We start from the raw sequence: 25821 nt of genomic DNA, 5'->3' as shown, positions 1-25821 counted from the left end.
TTCTATGCTGGCCTTCCGTGAACCACTCTAATTAGCGGACATGAAAGCACAGAGCAGGGGAGGAGGGAGGCGGATGGTCAACACCCCAAACGCTCAGGTCCTCTGAAACAGATGGGGAACAACTGTTCTATGGGGGGGGACCAACAGAGGGTTGTCCACTGGTCTGTCTGTCCATCTCTGGCTGACCATAGCAGAACGTGTAGCAGACATCTGTCCCTTTCCACAAAAATATAGAACTCAACGACATAAAGAACCAATAAGGCAGATGATTTAGAAAGGAGCTCAAACACATCAGGGACACACTCCGCAAGCATTAAATCTTGGATGGGGAGCTTTGTGGAAACCCCCAAAACAGCAGAGTAAACATAGTACCCACTTAGCGGAGAGGCCTGAAAGAGCATCACAGGGCCTGAGAGCGGGGTTTCTGGCCAGCAACAAGAGCTTTCAGGGAAAGCGAGTTAACCGCCTGCGTGTTTACGGGACTTCAATGCAGGGGATGCAACAGAGCGCAGCTCTGAAGATGATTTGTGAGGGTTTATTTAGGTGGGGGAAACAATTAGAGGTTGAAGTTTACTCAGTGAAAGGGAGATGCATTCATTTTTGAGACAGGCAAGGCTCAAAATCAAAGGGACCGCACCGACCACCGGATGACTGCTTATGTATATGAGATTAGAAATAGCCTTCACGCACCGCGTTTAACAACAAAAACAAAAGTTGTGATGATGCTGAACAGAACTTGCATGACCGCAACAGCGGACCAAATGAAGAGATACCATTGGCTCTCAGAAAACCACAGACACCTTGATTCCCTGCGATTTTTATTTATTTCATTTCTGTGACTGCTGCGCCCCCTTAGAACACTGCCTGCACGTCATCTCCGACCGCCGCTGCCATGCGTGCCCGATTTTTAATTGCAACCTTTCAATGACTGTAGCCAATGATTAAGACCCGAACAAGAAGGGCGTTAAGAGTCTTAAGCCAATTAATTACTCTAAAGCAGTCAATTAGAGTTCTTAGGTGCATGAATATCAGCTGTCACTTCCCCAGCCTTCTCCAGCACGATCCTTTGTGCGGTGCAGTCTTACACAAGACCCAGCGTACTGCACATACCTTGCAATTACTGAGGCTGTAACCCAACCCGTGCCGTAGCTTCAGCTAAAGTTCACTACAATCTACCGCCGTGCGAACACAAGACACCAACAATGCCTCACATGAGACAAGCAATTCTGTTCATTTCTCATTAACTAAATTGGGATGTTTTCGAGGAGGATTCGGTCTGGGTGGGGAGGGGGCACTTCTAAGACATACCTGTCTGTCAAGCAGGCTCCTTGAAAAGCTGTCTCCCTGCATGCTCTTTTTAAGCAAACACCTGGGGGAGAGAGAGACAGGCGACGGCACACCTCACACATGGACAATGGCAGCCAGGAGAGGGGACAAAAGGAATTACCTGGAGATTTAGCGCCAAGAATTACTTTAGTGACAGCAGACTATGAAGGAATGCCAAAACAATGTCCAGGCAGCCTTTTCTCTCAGGAGATCTAAAACCCTCACGGTCCCTCACCAGTCAGCCAAACGCACTGAGGTTTCTCATAGAAGAACAGAGGTCTACGTCTATTATTTCATCCTTACCACTTTCAAAATTGTTTAGGCACTGTAAGAACTTACTATAACAATCTAAATCTACATCTTGTAGATTGTAATTTACAATTACAATCTTAAAGATGCACATCTATGTGTTGGGTCCCATCAGGTTTGAGGTTGAAATTATATTTATGTTTGCATTTGGTATAATTTAAATATAACATCACAGTGCTCTAAAAATGATTTCTTTACTAGCTCATTGTAAGATCTAATTCGAATAGTGTTTAAATCATAAATTAAGTGAAACACAAAATTAAATGCAAAGAGAACAGGCATGGTTGTTTTGTCTTCCGATGCTAACTATGTGGTTTGTGGTCCACATTTCACCCAAATAGCATCTCAATCAGATTTAACCTCCTATCTCTCTATTTCTCACAGAAAAAAACAACTGAGGAGATCTGCCACCTAGTGGAGACACAATGACATTACTTTCAAATTACCAACTTCATTTCACTCTTTCCTCTGCAGTCAATTAGGTGCATTTTCCAGGCTCTTTTTTTTTAACCCTATTGACAGGGCTTTTAATATAAAATCTAACACTACGGCTAAATGCTAAAGAACACTCAAATCACTCCCTTAAACTCAAGATTGCAACTCTTGGTCTGCTCCTTTCAGATCTGTGCATAAAAGCACATCCAAGGAGAATGACGACGAGTGAGTCAGAATCACTTATATCTGCACACATGAATGAGAAAGTGTAGACAATATAAATGTGTAAACTTTGATGTCAATAAAGCCTCTGAAATGGAATTGAAGCAGCGTGGCAAACAAAAACAGAATGAGACACAAAACAAAGAATGTGAAAAGTGTGAGACGAGAGGTAGGGAGGGAGCGAGGGAGCGAGCAAGCGAGCGAGCGACGGAGACAGAGAAGGCCTGGCTGGTCCCCCCCTCGGCCCCTCTGCGAGCTCAGGTAGAGGCGAGCCACTGGCCAGGCACCGAGGGGAGCCAGGGGCCCTGACAGCTGGCAAATGAGAATGTAAATACAGAACAGCAGACCCGGGCCGGCAGGGCCCACTGAGGCCCGCACAGGCCCCTGACAGTCCCTCAAGCGTCAGGAGCGCCGTTTGTCTCTGCACCCCCCGTCCCCTCACCCCCCAAAGCCCGCTTTATTTGAAAGCAGTGACAAACACTCTCCATGCAGAATGTAAATACGTGAGGTCATATGCTAAAGGTAAAAATGCTGGCCAAGACCTGTGACTCTCCGACACACACACACACACACACACACACACACACACACACGTACACACACTTACACACACTCCTACACCTATAGGAAGGGGGGGTTTAAAAAAAATGGCTCCTCACTTCAACCATGTCAAGTCACCTCAATCCCCCCCACCTCCCTCCCTCCCTCCCTTCCCCGCTGAAGAAGTGAAATCTGGTTTGACACAAAATAAACCATTAGTGGCCACAGAGGGACCGCCTCACTAGGGTCGGGGACTGCCAGAGCCAGGGAGCCGAAACGAAGGAGGGTGGGACATAGAGAGGTGTACGCATACGTGTGTATGAGTATGTGTGTGTGTGTGTGTGTGTGTGTGTGTGTGTGTGTGTTTGTGGGGATCGAACAGGATGGGGGGAGGAGAAAAGGGGGTGTCGGGTGTTGTCTGTGGAATTAAAGAGAGAAAGTGGAGACTGAATCAGATATCGGCCAGCATGACAGGGAAAAAAAAGAAAACAAATCTAGTAGGTGAGTCAACGACACTAGAGATGCTTGTTAGGTCAAATAATCTAAACGGTCTCGACATACAGCAACTCCAGGACTTGAGGACCTGGGGGTGGGGGGGGGGGTGTACGCTGAGACCTCCCTGCTGACAGAGACTATATTTATTTGACTTTGCCCTGGAATTAGGAGGAGGAAGCCCTGGTTTGAAGGGCCAGGCCCTGCCATACGGTGCGCCGGGCCCAAGGTGCGGCGCTGCTTGGTGGGGGTCCCGATCCCGTCGGCGCTGCTGGAGGTGGAGGGAGCAGACCTTTGACGGACAGCTTAAATGAAGCCCAGATACTGTACGGCGGGACCCTGTGTTCCCACCAGGCCCCGGCTCAAAGAACAGACAGGTCCACTAACACTTTGCTATTCCGTAAATGTGGGAGAGAGAGAGAGAGAGAGAGAACGAGCAAGCGTGAGAGAGAGAAAAAGAGAGAGAAAAAAACAAATGACAAGAAGACCTCTAGAGTGGTTCGTTTTAACACTTCAACAAGAAAGTGAGTTTAAAAAAAAAAAAAAAAAAGGAAATGATAATAAAAGGGTATGCGAGGAAAAACAATAATAAAGAGAAGAGCAGACGAAGGAGTGTGGTCTGTATGGGTGAGGGTAGGAAATGAATGGCGAGTCTGCTGCTGTCCTCACTAACCTCTGGCCCTCAGAGGACTAATGTTACACAAGAGCAGAGGTGGGGGTGGGAGCACTTGTATCACAGCGGGCTTGAATACACACTGTGGAGGGGCTTGTTAGCATCTGTGTGTTTGGCTAAGTGTGCGTCGAGTGCGTATGAGTTTAAGCTTCATTGTTGACGGTTGTAGATTGTGGTTTGTCTTTTGTTGTTGTTTTTTCTTTTTAATAGAACACTATGCCGATAAAGCTATTTGAATTTGATAGAGAGAGAGAGAGAGCAAGAGACAGAGAGAGCAAGAGACAGAGAGAACGAGAGAGAGAGAGATGGCAGTGGTGGGGCTGGAGGGGTCAGATTAAAAGAGGGAGGGAAAGGTTTTGGTATAAAAGAAGCATGTTTACATGTGAGAAATGTTGGTGTGTGTATGTGTTTGTTTCTTTAAAATGGTCTGTGTGTGTGTGTGTGTGTGTGTGTGTGTGTGTGTGTGTGTGTGTGTGTGTGTGTGTGTGTGTGTGTGTGTGTGTGGGTATGTATCAGACCCGTTATGCTCCCCTAACAGCTTGCACCCTCTCCTCCTCCTCCTCCTCCTCTCCTCCCCCTGGGCTCCTCCCTCTCCATTACTCTGGCTTTAAGCGGCTGCTCCTGCCAGCCTGCCCTCTCCCTGGGGGAAAACTCCCACCCCACCCCATCACTCCCTCAAGACTAGGACAACACACACCATCAGCCCTCCATCCTGCCACCCAGTGTTTCCCCTAGGTTTACAGCTTTGGGGGGGGGGGGGGGGGGGTTGCGGCACGGTGCGCGGCGTGGCGTGGCCACCGACACAAACGCTTAAAGGAATCATGGTGTTCATGTGTTTCTATTAATGACAGCCAGCAGTCAATATAACAACTAAACATCGGAACATGTCTTTTTATGACAATTATCCACAAAGTGTGCAGCTTTTGTCGCTGCAGTGGTGTATCTTTCTGGGCTTCTGGAAGAAAATTTTTTGAAATATTTGCGGCCTAAAATTCCTGATTTCGCAGGAGCTTTTCCAAAAAGTTGCAATGAAAGTTTTTATTTTTAGGTTTTTGTTGCAATTAAATTGACGAAACAAGTGAAAGTTGCGATAAAAAGTTGTGAATGGTCCTCTTTGTAATTATAATTGAGTTATGTGTTGAAAAATAATTGATTAATAAACAAACATTAATTCATCAAGAACAAAACGATTGAGAAATGGTCCTCTTAATAACCTCACCAATATGCCAAACAAAAGATTACCAGGACTACAAAAATTTAGCAAAATAGGCTTTACTTATCTACAACGAAGTGCACATGTTGGCATTACAAAAGGACCAGTAAGACTGAATAAAATGTTATGAATGTCTCAGCCTTCATATGACGAAAAAAACAAACAGCCTGTGTCACTATGATCCGTCTCGTCATCTGACGTCCTGCCTGTGTTTCTGCCGTTCTCATTGCTTATCAATCTGTTTTGCTATCCTTGTTTATTTATTTTATCCGTATAGGTGTTGATGTTCAATTTCATATATTAATTTAAAGTCGTCCAATTTCAAGTCATCCATTCTTCAACACTAGCTGCTACCTTGTCTTCAAACAGAAAGTAACGTTAAATCTCCATGGCAACAGCTCTTGAGGGTTTGGCAAATAATCGGATTTATTGCTTCCTTCATTATTCACAGCAAAATACATAATTTTCGTTACATTTCATAGATTCATTACCAGACTCTGTGTAAAAAGGGCCACGCACAACTCGCGGAAAATGATAAAAAATGGAAGCCAGATCTATTTCTGAATTTTCGGTGCGGACATTCTGTACGTACGTTCTGTTTCCACGTCTGTTGTAGCCATTCTCATTGGGCCTCATTGTCGACCCTACCTAGGAAAAGATCTCTGCCGGATTCATAAACGCCTGGATATTCGTTTTTTAAGGCTTAAAAGTGTCCGTAGCTGTGCACTGATTCTTAAGCCCAATTCTGTCTGCTGGTGGGAGCGTGCTCACCTGTGTGTGCGCGCACGTGTCTGTGTGTGTGTGTTTGTGCGCATCGCGGCGGAACTCCGCCATGCGCGATACAGAGAGCAGATAATTGTAAACGCGCGACCATGTAGAGACAGAAATGACATGCCGTCGTGTAAATAAGATAAATAACATAAGGCTATTTATTTTGTTTAATAAAAGAACAAGCTATAGACCTTTTCTATAGGAAAGGTAACCTTAAATTACTTCCGTTGTGATCTGGCGCTTTATAGAAAATAAAATTGAACAAAATTAACTTGACCTTTCAGGGGGGGCGGGGGCTGCCGTTGGGGGGGCGGGGCGCCCCCCTAGTATAACGGTAGGGGAAACACTGCTGCCACCCACTGCCATGCGACACCTCCCCTCCATCCTACACTGTCAAAGGGCTGACTGTGGGCCGGAACTGGCCCAGGTCTGTCCCGACTCAGGGCCAGCTGCAGTACCGAGCCAGCTGCTGTGAGGGCGGGCCTGATGGGAGAATTAGTGTGTGTGCCACTCACAGTGGCAGTATATAGTCTCTGTTCATAAAAAAAGGGTGACAGAGTGACAGGTGTTGCGGGACGTCCCACTGTTATTGATCCCACTGTAGTGACCTTGTAAGAGCTAGGCTGAACAAAAAGTACTTAGAGCCCATCCTCAAAGCTATGGGGTATCACTGACATTCATTAATGTTTTGATGTGGATGAGCCTGTGCCAAAAAAGTGGTTAAAAAAATAAAGCCACTCGTCATTGACAAGACAGCATTCATGCTTTAGTTTAACCGAAAATTCGCCTCGGATAATTACCTCTGATGATAACCTGTCTGCAAAAGCAGTTTCTTGATGGTGCTGTTGGAACGCTGAAAAAAAGGGTAAAACATTTTTTTCTTCTTCTTTGCTACATAAACAATCCCAATCCGCTCGCCGCTAACAGAGGGCGAGGTGCCATGGCGGGCGCAGCTGAAGCATAGCTGGCACCCAGAGCCAGAGATTCGGTCTGAGCAGCTTCACAAAAAAACAACAAAAAAAAAAAAACCATGCATGCCTGCGAGCCTTGGAAATCATTTGGTCTACATTTACGCTCGAAAAACCAACATGTTATTGTATGAAAGCCGCAATCTCGCGCGTGCCGGTAGCCAAGCCGGCCCAGGCAAACTCTGGAAACATGCTTGGCCCGTCTCATGACTGGGAGCTCCCACTATTAATAACATGTGCTCAGCACAAACACGCACCTAATCTGGCCCTCATTACCAAATAACCGAGGGCAAGGAGCCGGGGCTGGGGCTGTGGGAGAGAGGGGGGAGATGGGGAGGGGAGGGTGGAGGAGGGAACGTGATACTCCGTGCTGACTGTGAGATGGGGCGGCCGGCTGCCAAGCCAGGGCTGAGCGGAGCAGGGAGAGCAGCCAGCAGCACTGCTTATCAGGCCTGCACTGCTGCCCTCCCTCCCCTCCAAAAAAATCTCTGCCACCCCTCACAACCCCAACTGCTTTCCCAACCCCCCCCCCAAATCCCCCGCCCCCCACCCCACCCCCACCCTCTTCCTCCCAGCTTCACCTCCACCCTAAGACAATAAACCCTCATGGCCCTGCAGCAGCAGACGTGTCCTCCAATCCAACTACATACACTCCCTCTCCCCCTCCGCCTCCCACCCCCCAACTCCAACCCCATCCCTCCACCCTCTCCCCGGCTCTCCTCCCATTACGGCTGGAGTGTCCGGTGTCCGGCCTGGTATCAGCTCCAGTCAGCAGACGCCATAAAGCCATCACTGGGATCTGATCAGATGTGTCCAGAGGAGGAAGTGGCAGAAGATAGCGAGCGGAGATAGGAGGTGCAGCAGCGACACCTTCCCAACATATTCTTCATTCCATCACTAAGGATGCATACCCCCCACCCATGTATCGGGAAAATAAATATTAACATGAGAAATTTCTCGCTGGTGTTGAGTAAGAAGGGATGCTGGGGGAGGTGGTGAGCTGGTCTTTCCTGAATAGGGGAGATAAGAGAAGAGAACTGGCAGCCAGCCTGCCTGACAGGACAGGGGCTGAGGGTGGGGTTAGAAGTCCTGACCTGACGTACCTGTTTCTCCAGAATGCGGGAGATCTCCCCAAGGGTGCGGTCCAGGCCACTCACACGGTTGTTGGCCCACTGGCCACTCTCTTGGCCCTGAAGCTGCTTCAGCAGGTCTTTCACTAGTCGCTGGAGCCTGGAGACACAGGGATGCACAAACCACAGATGAATACACATTTTCTCTCTCCTCCTCCCTGTGTGTGTGCGTGTGTGTGTGTGAGAACCTGTGAAGAAATGCGGATGTTAAAAACCGTGTGTCAGCAAATGTATAGACTCCTACTGCAGTCATCAGTATGTTGTATAGTGAGTGGTGTGACCTCAAAATGCAGAGAAAAACGTACTTGGCCTTGTATGGAGACTCTGGAACCTGGGTCTTTGCCTCAACCGCCGTCTCGTACTCTTTGGCCCTGCAGAGGTGGAGGAGAAACAGTCAGTCAGTCAGTGTCTGAGTGAGAGGAGTCATCACTGTCAGTAGAGAAGATAAGAGAACAGAATGAACAAAAGCAGAGGTCGCAGGGGTCAAGCCGGGACTGAGCCTGTTTATTTTGGCTGTCAATTGCTCTCCCTGAGAGCCACAGAAACAACAATCAGAAATGACGGCATCAAGAACCCCCCCCCCACCCACCCTCCCCCTTCAGAACCGTTCCAGCTTGAAGGATTTCTTGTGAAGGCAGGTGAGAGTTATGGGAACGGATTACAATGTTTAAAAAAAGTAAAAGATCCAATCGATACGTAAATCTCTCAGACGGATCCGCAGTGTAAAGGATCAGGCTCCAGACAGTGGACGGCTTCCCAGTTCAGATGCCTCGTTTGCTGGCGAATTAGTGAGTGCTCTTGCGCGTCCTTTATGCTGATTACAGTTAGAGCAATTAGACCAATCGCAAGCGTATCCACCTGACTGGACAGTGGAGTGCACATGGTTGGCTGATAACAGCGCTCGATCGGAGTGGCGAGGATCAGCAGATGGATTTGCAACCACCCAATAGCTTTCTGGAAGTCTAGATACAGGTCGCTTCCAAGATGACAAGGTAGAGCCAACAGTTTGATTAACTTCACGAGACACTACAGCTTTCCTGAATGCATTTATATGTATTTATTTTAGGCACTAGTTTATATCCTAATTTACATTCATCAGTAACAAAAACTGTTATATGCAATCAACCACTTCAACCGCTCACGTTAATCTTTTTTTAAGAACGAGTGCACTGCGAGTTTCTGAACCAACTGTCTGACAGGTTTCCCCAACAAATAGCTCAAACTGTTTTTCGCCGCTCAAGATCAAGATCAAATGCCTGCAGCAGATGTTGGATTGTGCGGGATTAATGCGGTCTCAGCCCTCATCTTTAACAGGGCGATAAATCTCCCAACCAAGTGCATGAACCGCATGCGAATTTGATAACACGTCGCATTGCACTGCGGAGGGAAAACTTTGCAGAGGCCAAGGCCACTGAACCTTACCTTACACTTACAGAAACAATCCAACGTGAGTGCCAGCTGATCTCTTCACTCAAAACGCTGTGAGGAGGAGGAGGAGGAGGAGGGGGAGAGAAAAACACCGTCTACAGAGTCTGCGCTGGTGGGGGGAAAAATAAATCTGGGCTGCAGTAGATGTGCGAGGGTGATAGGGCGAGAAAGCAGAACACAGACGGCAAAGCTAACTGACTGCACGCCCGACAGACTAAACAACTCTGAGGTGAAAGTTAATCAAACCTGGTTTTAATTGTGTTCAAATAAGGCACAAATTGCACAGCAATGTCTTCGTTTTACTGTGAAAATACAAGTCTCTCGGCTGGCTGGGTAATGGAGACGAAAAGTCCTGATCTCGGACTGTACGCTAGTACACATCAAACGAGGTGACGCAAATAATTCAACTGTCCCCAAAACAAACACTGAGAGATAGCAGAGGTATTGGTGACGACTAAATATTTCCACACATTCCTTGGATCCAGTGGCCACCCTTCTGACCTAACCCAGGGCAGGGGACGCCGTTGCTCCGTAGCATAGCGTTATTTACCGCAACGTCCTGCCGCTGGGTGGAGAGACGCGCATTAAGAACGCTGTCAGGCTTTTTCGCGCCCGAGCCTGAACTGTACCTGGCCCTCTTCGTCATTCCATGGCATTACAATATTCATCTCTGACAGGTTTACGCCGGCGCAGGTTAAACGGGGAGCAATTGCTGAGCGATTTATCATCCGTCCACGGCAGGCCCTGTTAAGTGGGCCCGGGGGTTATAAATATTAGCAATCAGCAATAAGGAGCTGAGAGGTGGGCTTGAAGGGGTGGGGTGGGGATGAGGGGGGGTAAAAAAGAGAAAAGCAGCAAAGCTACAATGCAGAACTAATAATCAATTCATCACCGGCCTGCCCCCCCATTCACCCCCACTTGCGTTGGGATGTAGACACGTAGCCCCAACTAACCACCCTACTATAAAAATGTCTAAATCTTTGGATTGAATAAAAAAAAAAAAAAGAGAAGGAAAATAAATAAATAAATCACAACAAGCGCGTTGAGAGTATCCATGTTTAAAAGAAACTACGAGAGCCCCTGTCTCTCCAATTCACCAACAGTGTTTTACCGGGCCCTACGACAAGTGTGCTTCGTGAGGCCCTAAATCAGTGTGGGGACAATATGAGCATATGGATAAAGGAAAAATAAATCAGAATTACACAGGACACCTGGGGCAAGGAACAAATGTGAACAAAACTATAAATTGCAGAGCAGTGCGACGTGGTTTAATGGGGAATCATAGGAGGATCTAGTGAGGTGAGTGTAGAAATTTGTTTGGACTTATAGGTCCGTTGTGGGAGGCCGGGGCAAGGGGGTGAGGGAGCGTGGGGGAAAGGTGAAGGCCTGGAGAGGTCGGGTTTCTGGCCAAGGTAAAGGGAACAAGTCGTCACTGGATCGTTTGGCTCCGTGGGCATGAAACCCACTGTGGCCTCAGCTGGGACTGCTTTTACATCTATGTGTGTGTGTGTGTGTGTGTGTGTGTGTGTGTGTGTGTGTGTGTGTGTGTGCACATGTATATATACACATACATGTTGGTCACATGATTGCTTTACCCTTTTCCACTTTCTCTCCCTCTCTCTTTCCCTCCAGCTCCTCCGCTCCGGGGTCCTGCTGCCAGAGAGACGCTGAAGTGGAATAAGTGTGGGCAGTGATCGGCCCTCTCCACTCACTAACAGCGGGGCCTTTGTGTGCCCGGCTCTGCGTCAGGGGTGGAGTTACACACTGCACACTCTGTTCCCATGCAGTAGGGGGGCACGTCAGGGAGTGTGTGTGAGAAAGAGAAAGAAAACGAGACAAGACCTGCAACTAGCTCTGTCCAGCATCACACCCCTCTGTTTAAATATCTTTAATACCCTCAATGACAGGGGGTAGTCATATGTTAATTAAAAACACACAAAGAAAAACATGCACGGATCTATCACACATGTGAGTGTGTAAATCAGGGGCGAAACACGGAAATTGCACAGCCTTTCCTCTGCTCTGTATCCCGGGTGGGACAGCTGGACTGGTGGCTTTAGGGGCGATCTGGGAGGCCACTGAAACACTCTGTGCCATTCCTACTCCCACACACCCCACCCCGCTTCCTCGTTGTTTTTTATGAACGCCATGCTGTGCTCCAATAAAACGCCTCGTTTCCCACCCAGCAGCCCTGGCTGTATCAGCGCAGGGGAGGTGGCCTCCGATAGACCATGCTTATTTATGACCAGAGAGTGAGAGAGAAAGAAAGAGACAGAGAGGGTGAGAATAGAGGGGAGGACTGACAGAGAGATATGGACAGAGAAAGCTACGAAGACAGAGACATGGACACAAGACATTGACGGTCCATGATGGACCCCACCAAAAGACAGAAGAAAGATAAAATAAGGCCACTGAGAGGGCAAGGATCAAGACAAGTGAGCTGAGCAAGAACAAAAACTGAAATGAAAAGGAAATAAAACATATTTATCTTTATGTACGGTTTTCATAAAAGCATAATAATACCTCCCAACTCTAGTAAATATTAAGGATCATCCTGACCTCTTCTCACCCTGCTAGCTTATTATATTGGATTGTGGGAGAGGCCCATCTCTTTTCATCATTAGTTTGGACTACAGTATCATTTTGAACGGAGATAAAGTATGCTGATGCCAAGCTGTAAAATGATGGGTCAAAATAGGACTGCAACCATAACCGCCATACCGTGGTATTGGGACATGTTCCGCTGTGTTGAACCGGTGACCACCATTACTGTCATAACAGCTCTTTTCCCTTATCTGAGAGTGCTGCCATCCTCGTGTAGTTTTTGCCTTGGTCTGTGGCCAAGTATCCAGAAATGTTAAAAAACAAACTTTTTTCACTTTTTTTCTTTTCTTTTTAAATCACTTCACACAAGAACAAGAAAATGATTCTAAGGCAGTTTTCACAGTGAGACATTTTTTTGGTCTATTACGTTATGATGCATGTCAGCAAAGCACAGTTCTGTGTTCCATTCATTATATTCACCTTACTTTCCATGAGAACAAGGAACAAACTCTTGAAAGTGTGTGTGGCAAAATAAGGTGAATTGGGAGCCGGCAGCAGTGATGGAGATGAATGAATTGGGCAAAGCGGCGTGAAAAAGCTGGAACAAGTTTAACCGTATGCAAATGTGGAGCAAATTTCGGTGGTCGGTGGTCAATCAGATTGTTTGTAGTCATCTCTGACAGTTTGAAAATTGCAGGACTATGGCGTTGTTCGGTTTGTTTAATTTGCTTAAGAGAACAGCTTGGAGGGCCTTGTAAGGGGGTTGTTGTTGTTCCTGGTACGTGACAAACAAGTGACTGGTTTGTCGTTTTAGCAACTTTTTGACCTACCCTAGCGAATAAAAACCCTGTCTAGTGACTAGTGACAAATCTGGCGACTTCTCGCAACTTTGAACACCACCATTTTCCTTATTGTACAACAGAGAAGAAAGAGAGAGAAAAGAACAATGCACCAATTTGTAAATAACACCACGCCTTTCTTTTGCGTTTTATCTCTTGCATTGCCCACGTTTATGTAAGTAATGATTGACCTATGTAGCATCAGCACCTTTCATTACATGGAAGCGGATGTTCTACAGATCTAATATATATATATATATATTAGTGCTGTTAAACGATTCAAATATTTAATCGCGATTAATCGCATTTATGTCATAGTTAACTCAAAATGAATCGCGAGTAATCGCAAATTTTTATCTATTCTAAATGTCCCTTCATTTATTTATTTTATATCTTAATGCCCTTATCAATATGGAAAAGTGGATTGGCTTGCTTTATGCAAATGTTTTATTTTATTGAAAACCAACATTGCCAAACAGGGCGGTACAAAATAAAATTATATAGTGCACATTTCAGGTAAACAAGGACTCAGCCTATAGTGCAGTTAAACCATGGCTTAATATTTTCTTTTTTTCAAGTTTGCTGGGAACATAGCAGTCAGGCCTCTTATTTCAGAAACAATGAACCATAACAGTTAGGTTACCAATAAAAGGTAAGCCTACTACTTCTTTGCTTTCAGCCAGCTGCCTGTTGACATTTTCAGACAACAGTGAAGCTCGCTTCTTTTGCACAACACAACGTTTAAAAGTAAACTTTCCATTCAGAAGCTTTTTTTCATCCATTTCGCCGTATCGCGCTCAGCATTCACTCAAACCGTAACGTTAGCCTACACAGTTTGCAAGGCCAAAAAGAACGTTAATGTAAAAAAAGTCTCGCGATAAAAAAACGAACGGCGTTAAATGGGTTTGCGTTAACGCTGTTAATAAGGCGTTTAACTGACAGCACTAATATATATATATATTACACAGCTCAGTCAACGCCATGTTAGAGGACAGGTGCAAACATATGTTATGCCCATCGCTGTGATCTCAACTATTCTCATCAGCGGGTCAAAAAAAATATGAAAAAAATATGAAAAAAAAGAAGAAATAATTCACCCCTACACCATCTCTACCCATTTTCCTCATCCTCATTCCTCCAAAAAACAATTAGATAAAATATCCAACTTGTGAGAACAGAGGATACCATTTAGCTGTGAAACATCCCTGGTATATGACATCATCACGCAATGTAGCAACTTTTAGCGACCCTTCATGGAGCCAATAGTGACTTCTGGTGAGAATTTGTTAGCAGCACTGCTTCGCTGTATCTGTACTGTAAAATGTCACATGGCACATTCCAAAATGCCAGGGGGGAACAGTGCATGAAACAACAGTTAGTTACAAAAGACTGACTGATACTGATGCCAAACGCTTTGCCTAGGTTTTCTACAGGCGTTGTTTCTGTTAGTCTGTTATTTTTCACTGTTAGCAGAGGGATAGCAATAAACAGATTTTAGAGATATAATGGGTCTATAGTCTGAAAAGAGACGACATACACCGCCTCCATGTTTAACGATTAAAACTGACATGCACAAGGAGCTATGGCATTGGGACAATGGCAGGGGACGCAGCAATGAAGTCATAACCTGTGAGGCTAGACCACCTTCCTGACACTTCAGCAGCTACTACTGTACTACTGCTACTGGCTCCAAAGGGTCCAATCACAATGCGCCCCCGCCCACACTCATACATACACACACCTCCTTAGTTCCCCAAAATGCACCCACCCCACATCTTTAGGCGGTAACCCCCCCCCCCGACTCACTGTTGTGACAGGGCTACAAAATTGATTGAGCCCAGGTCCAGGGATGTGACACTGCGGCGTGTTGCCTTCTATTTGTTGATTACTATTGATTTTCTTTGATACTTCATTTAAAAATCAATAGCAGCAGGGCAAGAAAAATAGGCATGGTTTACACATACTTTAACATACTATTGTACACTATGGGAGGCTTCACTTTTGGCAGCGCGCTGGCAGCCAATTAGGAAAATAGCTCTTAACAGGTGAACGCGACGAGAGTGTGTGTGTGTGTGTGTGTGTGTGTGGAGGACGAAGGAGTCCCCCCCACCCACCCCTCCACCTTCGTCCCCCCGCTCCCTTCCACCTCAGATCGATTCTCAGTTTTCCTCCCCAATCACAGAAAGTGGCCATAAATTAAGCTCATCAGTGTTATTCTGCCGACAGGCGAGATGCAGCCGGCGTCTGCTCTCCATCTCCCTGTCACTCATAAAGAGCCCACGCCCTGAGCAGACATACTGTCCTTTAAGCCTGCGAGAAGATGACATAGGAGAGGGAGAGAGAGGGACAGAGAGAGAGAGAGGGGAAGTAGAATGAAAGAGGGGAAAAAGCAACAGCAACCAGAAGAGATGGGAGAGGGGGAGGAGAGCAGAGCAGCGTAAAAAGAGGTGGGGCAGAATGCTAGAACATAAAAAAGAAGGAAAGAAATAAAAAGAGTGTTTGTGTGCAGAGAGAGGGGGGGTGGGGGGCAGAGTGACCGAGAGGGGGAGAAAGAAAGAAAGAAAGAAAGAGAGGGAGAGAGAGGGAGAAGCGGTGCGCATCACCTGGAGTTCATGCGCGCACGGAGCTTCTTGGCTTTCTTGCGGGCGCGCTGCTTCTCCTCCCCATCCTTCACGCTCTCTGGCGGCACCGAGCCGTCCGTCACGATGTCCAGAATGTACTTCTTCAAGGAGAGGTGCTCCTGTCACACATGACAAATGGCAAGCCACATTTCATCACCCAAACTCCTATTCATTCAGTGAAACAAAAGGCACCCGGACACAGGCGCTAAACATTTATCCATGCAAGCCTTTCGTCCTGTTGGTGATTAATGAGCAGAGTGACGAATGACCCGGTGACTGAGAGTGGTGAAATGCATTGTGGGAATGGCTGCTCCAGGTGGCGCGATGGCAATGACTGCTAGGATCAATATAGCGATTTGGAATGATACATTTCAAAACATGACAGGGGAGCCCTACAATATTCCACTTGGTCGAAAAGAAAGCGTTTCGAAGTACTCCCAACTGTTTCAGAAATGTTGACAATTTTTTTCGTTCTTTTGGATGTTTTGTTGTTTTCCTCCACGGATGACAGGAAATACGAATAAATGCCAGTGAAATAAAGCACGGAAATACTATTGTGAGATATTTTCCAGCAACAAAAGCTACAGAGTATGGGACCTTTGAACATCATCAGACAAACATGCACAACTTCAGACATGACATCACTACGGCCCCGTGTTTTGAAAGTCCCTAGGCCAGAGTGTGAGGATGCGCAGCAGGACCTGTGCATTGATCCTGCAGGTGTGGGAGTCAGAGCGCTGCGTAGGCGACCTTTCCACACTCCACTATTGTTGGCTGTAATTACCCGAGCATCTCCAGCTTGTCACACACACACACACACACACACACACACACACACACACACACACACACACACACACACACACACACACACACACACACACACACACACACACACACAGGTACTGGGACAGTTAACCCCATCTCTCCAGCATGCCTCATGCTTCTTTGATGACCCTGATATTTCCACAGAGAGAGAGCGACAGAAAAAAGGAAGAGAGAGAAGGAGAATGAAAGAAAGAGCAGGGCAAAGAAAAGAGAGGGGCCAAAATGCAGAGGGAGAGCGAGAGAGAGACAGAAAGAGAGAGAGGAGGAGACGGATGTAACTCGATTTAAACGACATGATGCATGTGCCAGAAACCAATTATCCAATTACCCTGTCATCCGGCACCTCCGCGGATGGCAGAGCTGGGGAGATAAGAGTTTCCATTCAGGAGGGGAGGGGAGGGGAGGGAGAGGCAGGCAAAAGAGGCTGGGGGGGGGGGGGTTGGCTGGCCTGGGGATGGCAGAGGGGTGCCTTTCCCCCTGGTCATCAGCCCTGGCCCAGCACCTGCCAGCTCAATGGGGGCTTTCAAGAGTTCAGCAGCCACGCTCTGAAAGACAAGCAGCAGCGGAGGGCCCCTCGACCTCTACGAAACCATCGGTGGATGGGATCTCAGACCCACACACACACTCTCACACACACACACACACACACACACACACACAACAGAAGACCAAGACTTCTTACTTTGGAATACAGATTTTTTTCTTAGTCATTCACAACTCATTCAGAATTGAATGACCACTACAACACATAAGTACAATTTTGAAGGGGACTGTAATTCTAAAATAAGAAATCAATCATCTTGATTTGGGAAATAAACCTTTAAAAAGGTGTAGATAAAGAGATAAATATATTTCCTTTCTAAATACATTTAAAAGTTGAATTCCTGTACTAGAAGGCTGTATTAAACAAATGTCTGGGGCTGTCTACTCTGAGGACAAGTAACCCAACTATGATGCTGTCCAGCTCTGCTGGGGGTGATCAACTTTCCTTGGTTTGGGAAAGCACAGGTTTAACATCACAATGCAGTTTTAATGACCTAACAGAAAAAGGGGCTTGTCACCTGTCCTTGATGAATTAGTTCACTGACAAAAAGATTGCTGCCTGATAGCATTCCTTTGACATTGGTATATTTGGGGCCATATTGTGTTACCTGCTGAGGGATAAGTGTGCGTGTGTGTCTGCGTGTGTACTGAGTGTGTAAGCTATGTGCAGTGTGTGTGTGTGTGTGTGTGTGTGTGTGTGTGTGTGTGTGTGCGCACAGAGACCCCTTTCCCCCTGGGGACTGTAGAGTCGGGCCTCACAGTCATAACCACTGGGCCTCTCTCAGGAGTGGCATCTGCTGGGTAATCTCTGTGAAAGGCGATCTGCCTCTTCTCCCGCTGCTGTAATGGGATTGTTTCTGTAACACCTCACAGACACGGCCCATCTTGAGATGATATCTGGGTGGCTGGGTGGAGTAGACTGGGAACTACCCAATGAGATCTGTGCAGAGACAAGCGCTGTGACCAAAGCACACACACAGGCTTAGTATGAAAGACTCGGAGGCCACCAATCACAATATTAAAAGACTACTAAGGGAAACAGACTGCTATTAACAAAAAGCCTGGTCAAATCACCGCCGCATGGGAAAACAGTGTTGGATTTTTGTGTCCGCTAATGGGGAAAAAATAGCTGCTCTGAAAAACTATCCTTCCAATCTAAATGTCTAGCGAGTGACTCATGAAACACCAGTCCATAGAGCCTTCATGCTATCATCTGTGTGTTTAGTTTTCACCAAAACACACACAGAAAACGTAGCAGCTGCTGCACACAAGCATCAAAGTTGCAGCCGGATTACCATCTATTGTTGCCACTTAAAACCAGGCCAACTGTCACGACATGAGTGAAGTGTGCAATCAAGACACCTTATGACAGACAGGTGTCTGCCGGCACCTAAAAGACAATACATCTGTATAGCTGGGGAGGAGGTGGGGGTGGGGGGGCGTGGTTTGGTAAGTGTGTTGGCCTTGCTGTCCTTCTCTTGCAGCAACCAAGTCAGAGAACAAGAAAGCCACCAGAGACAGAAAGAGAGTAGGAGAACAAACAAAAGAGAGAGAAAAAAAAGAGTGAACAAGAGGGAGAAAAAGGAGGGAAGGAGGAGAAACAGAGAAAAACCAGACCCCAAGGGCAGGACAACCTGACAATAACGGCAGAATGATTCTGCGTGGACGTAACGGGACACTACCCAAAACATCGCACCTCCTGTGCCTGTCGAAAAAACCCAGGATCACCATGTCAAGAAGTGATATGCTCTACCCCCACCGATCCTCCTGTCTTTTGTCCATCACAAAAGAAGCAGAGCAGAAAGCTGTGAAGACAGACAGCTGTATGTCATCCAGGTATAGTGTCAAGACACCATTAGGAATCAGGTGACACACACACACACACAATCTTATGATGCCCTCAGTATTTCTTTTGTCCCAGTCATCCTATAATGCATTATGTCACACACTTGTATCTTTAATGGGCATGGTTGTGTGGGAATAATTCCAGAAAGATAGATTTCAACCCTTTTTAACCATACTTACATTTTCTATAGACAATGTATTGTATTTAAATCAATTACTGTATCTTCCTCTAATTCTGTGGTAATTTTCATAAGGGCCTCACAACAAGCAGAAGAGGGCTTCGCAGTGGTGGGATGTGCAGGCATGAGACTAGCTTGGCAGCAGTCTGACAACACAAGTAAACAAACATGGAAGACGGACGACAACAGCTGATGTTTGTTTTTAATTGTCAAAAAGTGGATGTTGTAATTCTTTGTAGACATGGGCCTTGAGAGGAGGATGCTCTGCACCAGGGGGTCAGGACTTTGAGGGTTAGCTTCAGCCAGTCCGCATGCACATTGACCGCCGACATCTTTAAAAATGTTGGACCATGGGTGCTCACTTCCGGCACCATTTATACGAAAAGCCAATTAGGCACCACTTAACATATGACAACAGGCCATTTGTGTTTTGTGCGCCCGTTTGCAATACGTTATCCTTCTGAAGGTAAACTAATTAAATCAAGCTCAAACTCAAAAGAACACAACTTACTGATAGAAGCGCATACCCTTAGGGTACATGTAGGTGAATTATAGTGCACTTAACAGCGGAGCATGACAGCAAACAGACTTTCTACTTCAAAAACAGTGTTCTGAAATCAACGCAACCTCACCTAGAACTGCTAAAGGTATTACTTCTATTTTTAGCCCACGAGAGGCATTGCTGATGCCCAGATCTTACATGTGCAGTAATTAGGAAAATGAGAATTTCACACATTCAAACTTCACATTCACACATTTAACTTCCAGAGATATGCGCTTAAATTCATTTCTTCATTTATAATCGTATCACCTACCAATATATTACACAACATTACACATTTAATTTTATTTTCCGTTTCATATATAGCCTATTTATAAGGGTAATATAACAGTGTGGGCCAAAAGGCATTAGCCTTGACACAAACATCCATGAGGAGGCTCGTGCCCTTCACTAAACTTGTGCATGAACTGGCAGTTTTCAAGCTGGGAACATCCACCAATCCGCATAGATAGTCTGTATCTGTAGTTTGGCACCCAAATGGCTTTTCATATAAATGGTGCTGGAGGGGAGCAACCATGGGACGACGTTTCTTAAAGATGTCACCGCTCAATTTGGTATTTCCCGGGCAGAAGTAGCAGGAATCCTCTCCAGGTCTATACAGTCTTCCACTCATCTCCAAGTGAATCCTTATAAAACCTTTGTGTGCAAAACACAGCTCTTGGACATACTGGTCACTAGTCAAATGTGTGACTGTGGTGTCCAAAGTCTACTTTTCTGTATAGTCGTTATGTTGTTATACACACATCCAAGACATTTTCAAGGGGCACAGAGGCTCTGCACATAGCTAAACATGCCAACCTAAAATTATTCACTACATACATACAGTTGCTCCAATCACCTGGTGCAAAATAATTGCGCTTTATTATATGTAAGCTAAATATATGAACCTGCATCAAACCTTGAGTTCATAACAAGTCATGGACTTTTCAGTACTTTCAAGGCACGTGACATGGACTTTATGCCTCATGAACTCTCTCTGCCCCTGGTGTCTCCACGTCCACAGTGGTGGCTCCTCTCAGAACCTGGAGTCTAAGGGTAGCCCCCGTCTCCCCCGCTGTGGAGAGGTCAGTGGTTGTTTTTGGTGCGGAGTCAAGGGTGAGCCATAAATTAAAATCTAATGCGTTGCGCGCGAGGAGGGTCACGGGTGCACCATACGTTACATCGCAGTCGCAAAGATCACACCCAATAAGCCTAAGTAGAGCGATGGCCATCCCCACTGTGTCCCCCAAACCTCCCCTCACCTCCGGCAAGCCACATCGATTCCTCAAACACTGTTGATAATCGCCTTATTTTTTTATTTCGCCCGCTTCGGTCCCTAAAATGGCAGAATGTGTCTAAATACCAGGACGTAGGGGCCACAGCGGCCCGCTCCTGGCTGAGAAACTATCCTCTGACCTCGGCCCGGTTCAGCCAGCCGGCCTCATTTTAATTAAAAATCTTTCACTCCGACAAGAGTTATGGAAGTCCCGACTGGAAAAGAGTTGGCGGTTGCATGAATGAAATACGGCACAGCCAAAACCCGGCGAGGACATAAATATCAAGAAAAGCCTTTGCTACCGAGAGTCTATCTAAACAAAAGTCCTCGCTTCTGGCTCGCTACCCTTACAGTGTGTGTGTGTGCGTGCGTGTCTGTCTGTCTGTGTGTGTGTGTGTGTGTATGTGTGAAGCCAAGATCGAGTTGGCAGGGGATTGCGTCCATTTTCGATTACTTGAACAGAGAGTAAAGATTTGTATAGTACACTGCTCCCCAGTTTCAATTTCCCATTTTTCTCCACCAGAACATGGAAATGACCTTGGCAGGACATGATAAGTCACGCTACATTTTCATGTTGCATGCTGTAGATGTAGGCAAATATATTGTGTCCAACAGACTAAACATAATCTTCATTGGCATCCCTCCCAAATCATAGACAAAACATGTCCTACAGTAGAATCCATAGCTTCTCGTGTATTAGGAAAAGTAAACTGCCTAACTCATCAAAAAAGTGATGATTTCCCAAGGTGACATTACTTGGATGGTCACAATAGCAGTCTACGTTAGAATGCACAGCTTTCAAATACTCTGACTAGGGAAAGACACCATTTTTAAATCATTAAAAAAAAAGAATGAGGCTTCACCATGGTGGGATGCTTAGTGTGAAAAGGTGATGGTGTGGCATTATAAAGTTGCCTTGGCCTTGTTTATTACACTGTCAGGCAGACAAATAGCTGCTGGTGTAGCGGGTAATGATTTAGAGTGGTGGGGGGACATTAAAAATTAGCCGCTGAAAAAGAGGTTACAGATGAAGGAGGGACCGGGGCCAAAGGTGCAGCATATAGCACCAACAGTTGTCAGCCCGACAAAGAGGCAGGACGAGCGAGGCAATCTCATATTGCTGTCAAGCAACTCCATCTTTAACGAGCGAGGGCCAATTCAAAGAGGGCTGTGGGGGGTTGGACACACACACACTCTCGGTCACAAAAGGGTTCCAGAGGGGTGATGTCACCACCCCCACCCCCAACCCCCTCCCTCCTGGTAGTGTCACTGAACTCTATTACTGTTTACATTTTCACGCCCATTTATTTGTCCAGAGGCGGTAAAAAGAAAAGAGAACAGACAACGGGTAGCATCAGCTTGTGATGATTTGATCGTGTGTGTGTGTGTGATGGGAGGGGGGTGATTGTGATTAAATGAAATGACAGGAAAATTAAATGCAGAGGACAGTGTGTGTGGCGTGGATGCAGTCATGATGGAAAGATAAAACATAAAAATGTCACTCTTTTGTCTTTAGTGTGGTTAGTGGTTACCCATGTGCTACACTTAAGAATGGGTTGAGAGAGCTCTTCACATATTACAAAGCTGGTTAGCATGCTGCAATTGAAAGTCAAATCACTGGATATATATCGGGGTGAAAACTAAAGACTAGGAGAGTACCATGGTGATGTCGAGTGTGTGTTCTTCTAGGTTTCTGTGTAGGGGCCGGTCAGTGTATGTCAGTTCGAGGGTGTGCTTGCAGGAGTCTGGGACCTGGAGTGTGTGAGGGCACTTAAGTGTGCGTGTGTGTATTGAAGGACAGAGGTTTGGAGATACTCACCACCTCCTTGTAAGTGTGTGTGTGTGTACTGAAGGATAGAGGTTTAAAGATACTCACCACCTCCTCGTCGGACAGTTCTCGACCCTGGATGCTGCTGCTCTCCCGCACTGCCTGCTGGTGCCGCTTGCCCTTGGTGTGGCTGAACAGGTGCACCTCGGACGTGATCTGGACACACACACACACACACACACACAGAGGGGTCATAAGGGAGAAGACAAGGGAAGGACACAAAAGCACGGAAGTCAGGTGCCCCATGGGGAACTGTGAAAGGTAAACATATCAAAGCGTTTCACAAGGCCACAGGGTCGAGAGATTCTACTTCCTCACCATGAATGAAAACGCTCTATTGTGTCAACTGAGAGCTTTTGTAGTTTGTTGTCAGAAGTGTAAACTTCAAACAGTCCTGATATTTTTTTTCACAATACATGTAGCTATAGACTACCCTCCTACAATTAACATGGTCATTTCTAAGTACTTCTAAAACACGTTATAAACCTAAACTTTTCTTTTTTTAATTGCATTTCATCATGTTTTTTATTTAAAATATAGGCTTCTTACTGGCAAATAGAATCCACAGACAAGTTGAGTGAATCTCAATGTCAGTGGGAGCAAACGCAGCCCATCTAAAACCCCTCTTCATGAGGGGGGCTCCCTCACGTTTGTGAAGAGAGCAGTTTTAAATGCTGATTTTCCCAGGGTGCACTGAGCCATGCTTCAGGTTCACAGAGGCACAGGATGGGCTATTGTCCTACGCAGTGACGACCGGAGACTCAGGTGACAGAACATATGTTGAGAACCAGAGATGCTTTTCACTCTCGTTACGTCTCTTCCCACAGCTCTAGAAGACGAGACACCTTCACCACATAAAAGAGTCGGCACATGAAAGCAACGAGTGAGAGTATCCATCACGGTGGAGATGTTTATGAAGTGAGATGAAGTCCTATGGTTACATGAACTGAATTGAACTTAGGAGAAGAAATGATATAGCCTTTCTGATGCCAACATTAGGCATCCATTGTGATGAGCGTACGTATCTTTTTCTTGATGGTATTTTTGATATCAACTCTTGGTTTGTTCTCACGGGCACATCCCTTTGACACCCCGTCGACATACCTAAAGGCCACAAGCTAGCTAACATTAAAAGGTTTGAGCAGGCAAGGGCTGTGGTCGCGTGTGGATTTTTGCGCACAAACATGGACAAGTTGAGAGAAGGGTGTATTGTTTTCCCCTGGAACAAAGCCTGGTGGGGACGGCCTGCGCTTTAACGTGATTAAATAGAGTGCCTCCTGCTGACCTAAAGATGATCGCTGGTGTCACTCACTGGCCAAGGTCATCTGACATTTCTAACAAGATTTCGTCCCTTCGCGCCCCCCCGCCCCCCACCACACCCCACCCCACCCCACACATCACCACCGAGCCTCACTCATCTCCATCCTCTCCCTCCTCCCACTGGCCTTAATCGGATGTCAGTGTGAAGCTCCAAGATGTCTCACCCTCGTGGCAGTGAAAGCCATGGCCAACGCTGATAAATGGGAGTAAAGATTTGTTGCCTGTCATTACAAAAAAAAAAAAAAAAAATGCAAGAAAATAAATAATTAAATAAATCAGAAGGGCATAATCATGGCCGGCTATAAATCTCATCCCTGGGGTTCATGTTTAATGAATGCAGTTAAATCCTCATTTAAATGCATTCTCTTCTAAAAATCCTCTGAATCACCTTCCAGTCAGCAGTTTTATGTGTAATTCCTGCCAAGCCACGGAGGGCGGAGAGAAACAAGTGCTGGGCAGCGCATGCCAGTTTGAGACGCTGGTGCTGGGCAGCGCGTGCCAGTTTGAGACGCTGGTGCTGGGCAGCGCGTGCCAGTTTGAGATGCCGGTGCCTACTGGGCATCTCCTACTGCCGAGACTTCCGGCTACTTACAGTCCAAACAGTCACAACGTGAAAAAATGGCTTATGGAATGGAATATATTAAAAAGGAGTACTCGCCAGCTATAGATTAATAGAGAACCCTATTTAGCGCAACAGACTTCAATGTTTTGGACAAGCGGACCTTACATATCTATGTGGTATGGCAGAGGAAATCAGCTGTGTGTATTCATCTGACTGAGTGAGTGAGTGAGTGAGTGAGTGATGTAGAGGGGGCAGGTACGCACCAGGACGTTGCACAGGGAGCACTGCTTCTTGCGCTCGTAGGGCGTGAGCTTGGGGGCGTAGTCGGTGTTGGCGTGACGGCCACTGCTGAGCTCAGCAGCCTTCTCCTTCCTCTGCTCAATCTGCTCCATGTGCCGACGGCTACTCTCATCATGCTGGTGGGGGGGGGGGGGGGGGGGGTAACATTGGAATGACGAAGAATAAAAGAGAAAAAAAAAAAGAAACACAAGAGATGAGGGAAAATCACCCAACGCAGGCACAGAAAGGACAAGGATATTAGGGCCAGGAGAAGAGTAAATGCAGTGAGATTGGTGTCAGCAGTGGGACTGTCTGTCGCTTGTGTGACTCAGTCAAACCCTATGGGCGCTCCCTCTCCCTCTTCCTCACCTTCATCTGGATCTTCTTCTGCAGCTCCTCCATGGCCTCCTGCTGAGCTGCACTCAGAGCCGCCAGACGCTCCTCGCGGTCTCTGTACGCGCGCACACACACACACACACACACACACACACACACACACAAACATAAAGATAACGACTTGGCTAGTCAGTAGTGCATTATGCAATATTCTGCGGTGATAACAGGTTGGTTTCGAGATGTTTATCGGGAAACACACAACTTAAACAAACAGGTAGTTTGTTTTGACTCAAATGTCTTCTTGCAAATCAAACATCTCCTTTGCTAAGGCTCTGGAGATGGAGACAGACTGTATTATCTGGCAATTATCCTCCTCGTCCAGCAGTTTTTCCCTGACGTCAGTAAAACACACCTAATTTCTCACTTAAAGTCTCGATTGCTTCATCTGCTCTCCGTGCTTGCTCCCCCCACCCCCATCCCCACCCCCCCAACCATCCCATCACCCCTTGTCCTTCCTCCCTTGTCTGCTGACACAGGCTCCCATGCCCTGGCCAGTAAGCCAGAGGGGGGAAGGGAGACGGAGCGAGATGAGAGCATGAGAGTGAGAGTGACTGAGAGTCGGTGAGTGAGGGAGGGAGAGCGTGAACTGACGTAAGGTGAGGAGAAGTGTGAAGGGGCCAGGGGTTGAATCAGGCTACATGAACTTGAATCGCATGCCTCTCGTGCTGTTATTGTTGTGGCGGTGAATATCTGTGTGCGTGTGTGGGTGCGCT

General features: G+C 46.6%; 1 protein-coding gene across 5 annotated transcripts in view; it reads right to left on the bottom strand.

Annotated features, from left to right (window-relative positions):
* Nucleotides 1-25821, bottom strand: part of scaper (S-phase cyclin A-associated protein in the ER) — a 104773-nt gene that overhangs the window by 43292 nt on the left and 35660 nt on the right. For all 5 annotated transcript variants that reach the window (XM_031564456.2, XM_031564457.2, XM_031564459.2 and 2 more), the window contains 6 exons: nt 25082-25163; nt 24697-24849; nt 22600-22707; nt 15494-15630; nt 8385-8450; nt 8053-8179 (listed from right to left, as the gene is read on the bottom strand). In XM_031564456.2, coding sequence (XP_031420316.1) covers nt 8053-8179; nt 8385-8450; nt 15494-15630; nt 22600-22707; nt 24697-24849; nt 25082-25163 — 673 coding nt within the window. The remainder of the gene's footprint in view (nt 1-8052; nt 8180-8384; nt 8451-15493; nt 15631-22599; nt 22708-24696; nt 24850-25081; nt 25164-25821) is intronic.

Source organism: Clupea harengus, chromosome 3 (genome assembly GCF_900700415.2).
Source record: "Clupea harengus chromosome 3, Ch_v2.0.2, whole genome shotgun sequence".
In the NCBI taxonomy this organism is placed as follows: domain Eukaryota; kingdom Metazoa; phylum Chordata; class Actinopteri; order Clupeiformes; family Clupeidae; genus Clupea; species Clupea harengus.
Note: the sequence above shows the minus strand (reverse complement) of the source record. Positions and strands in the feature narration are given on the sequence as shown.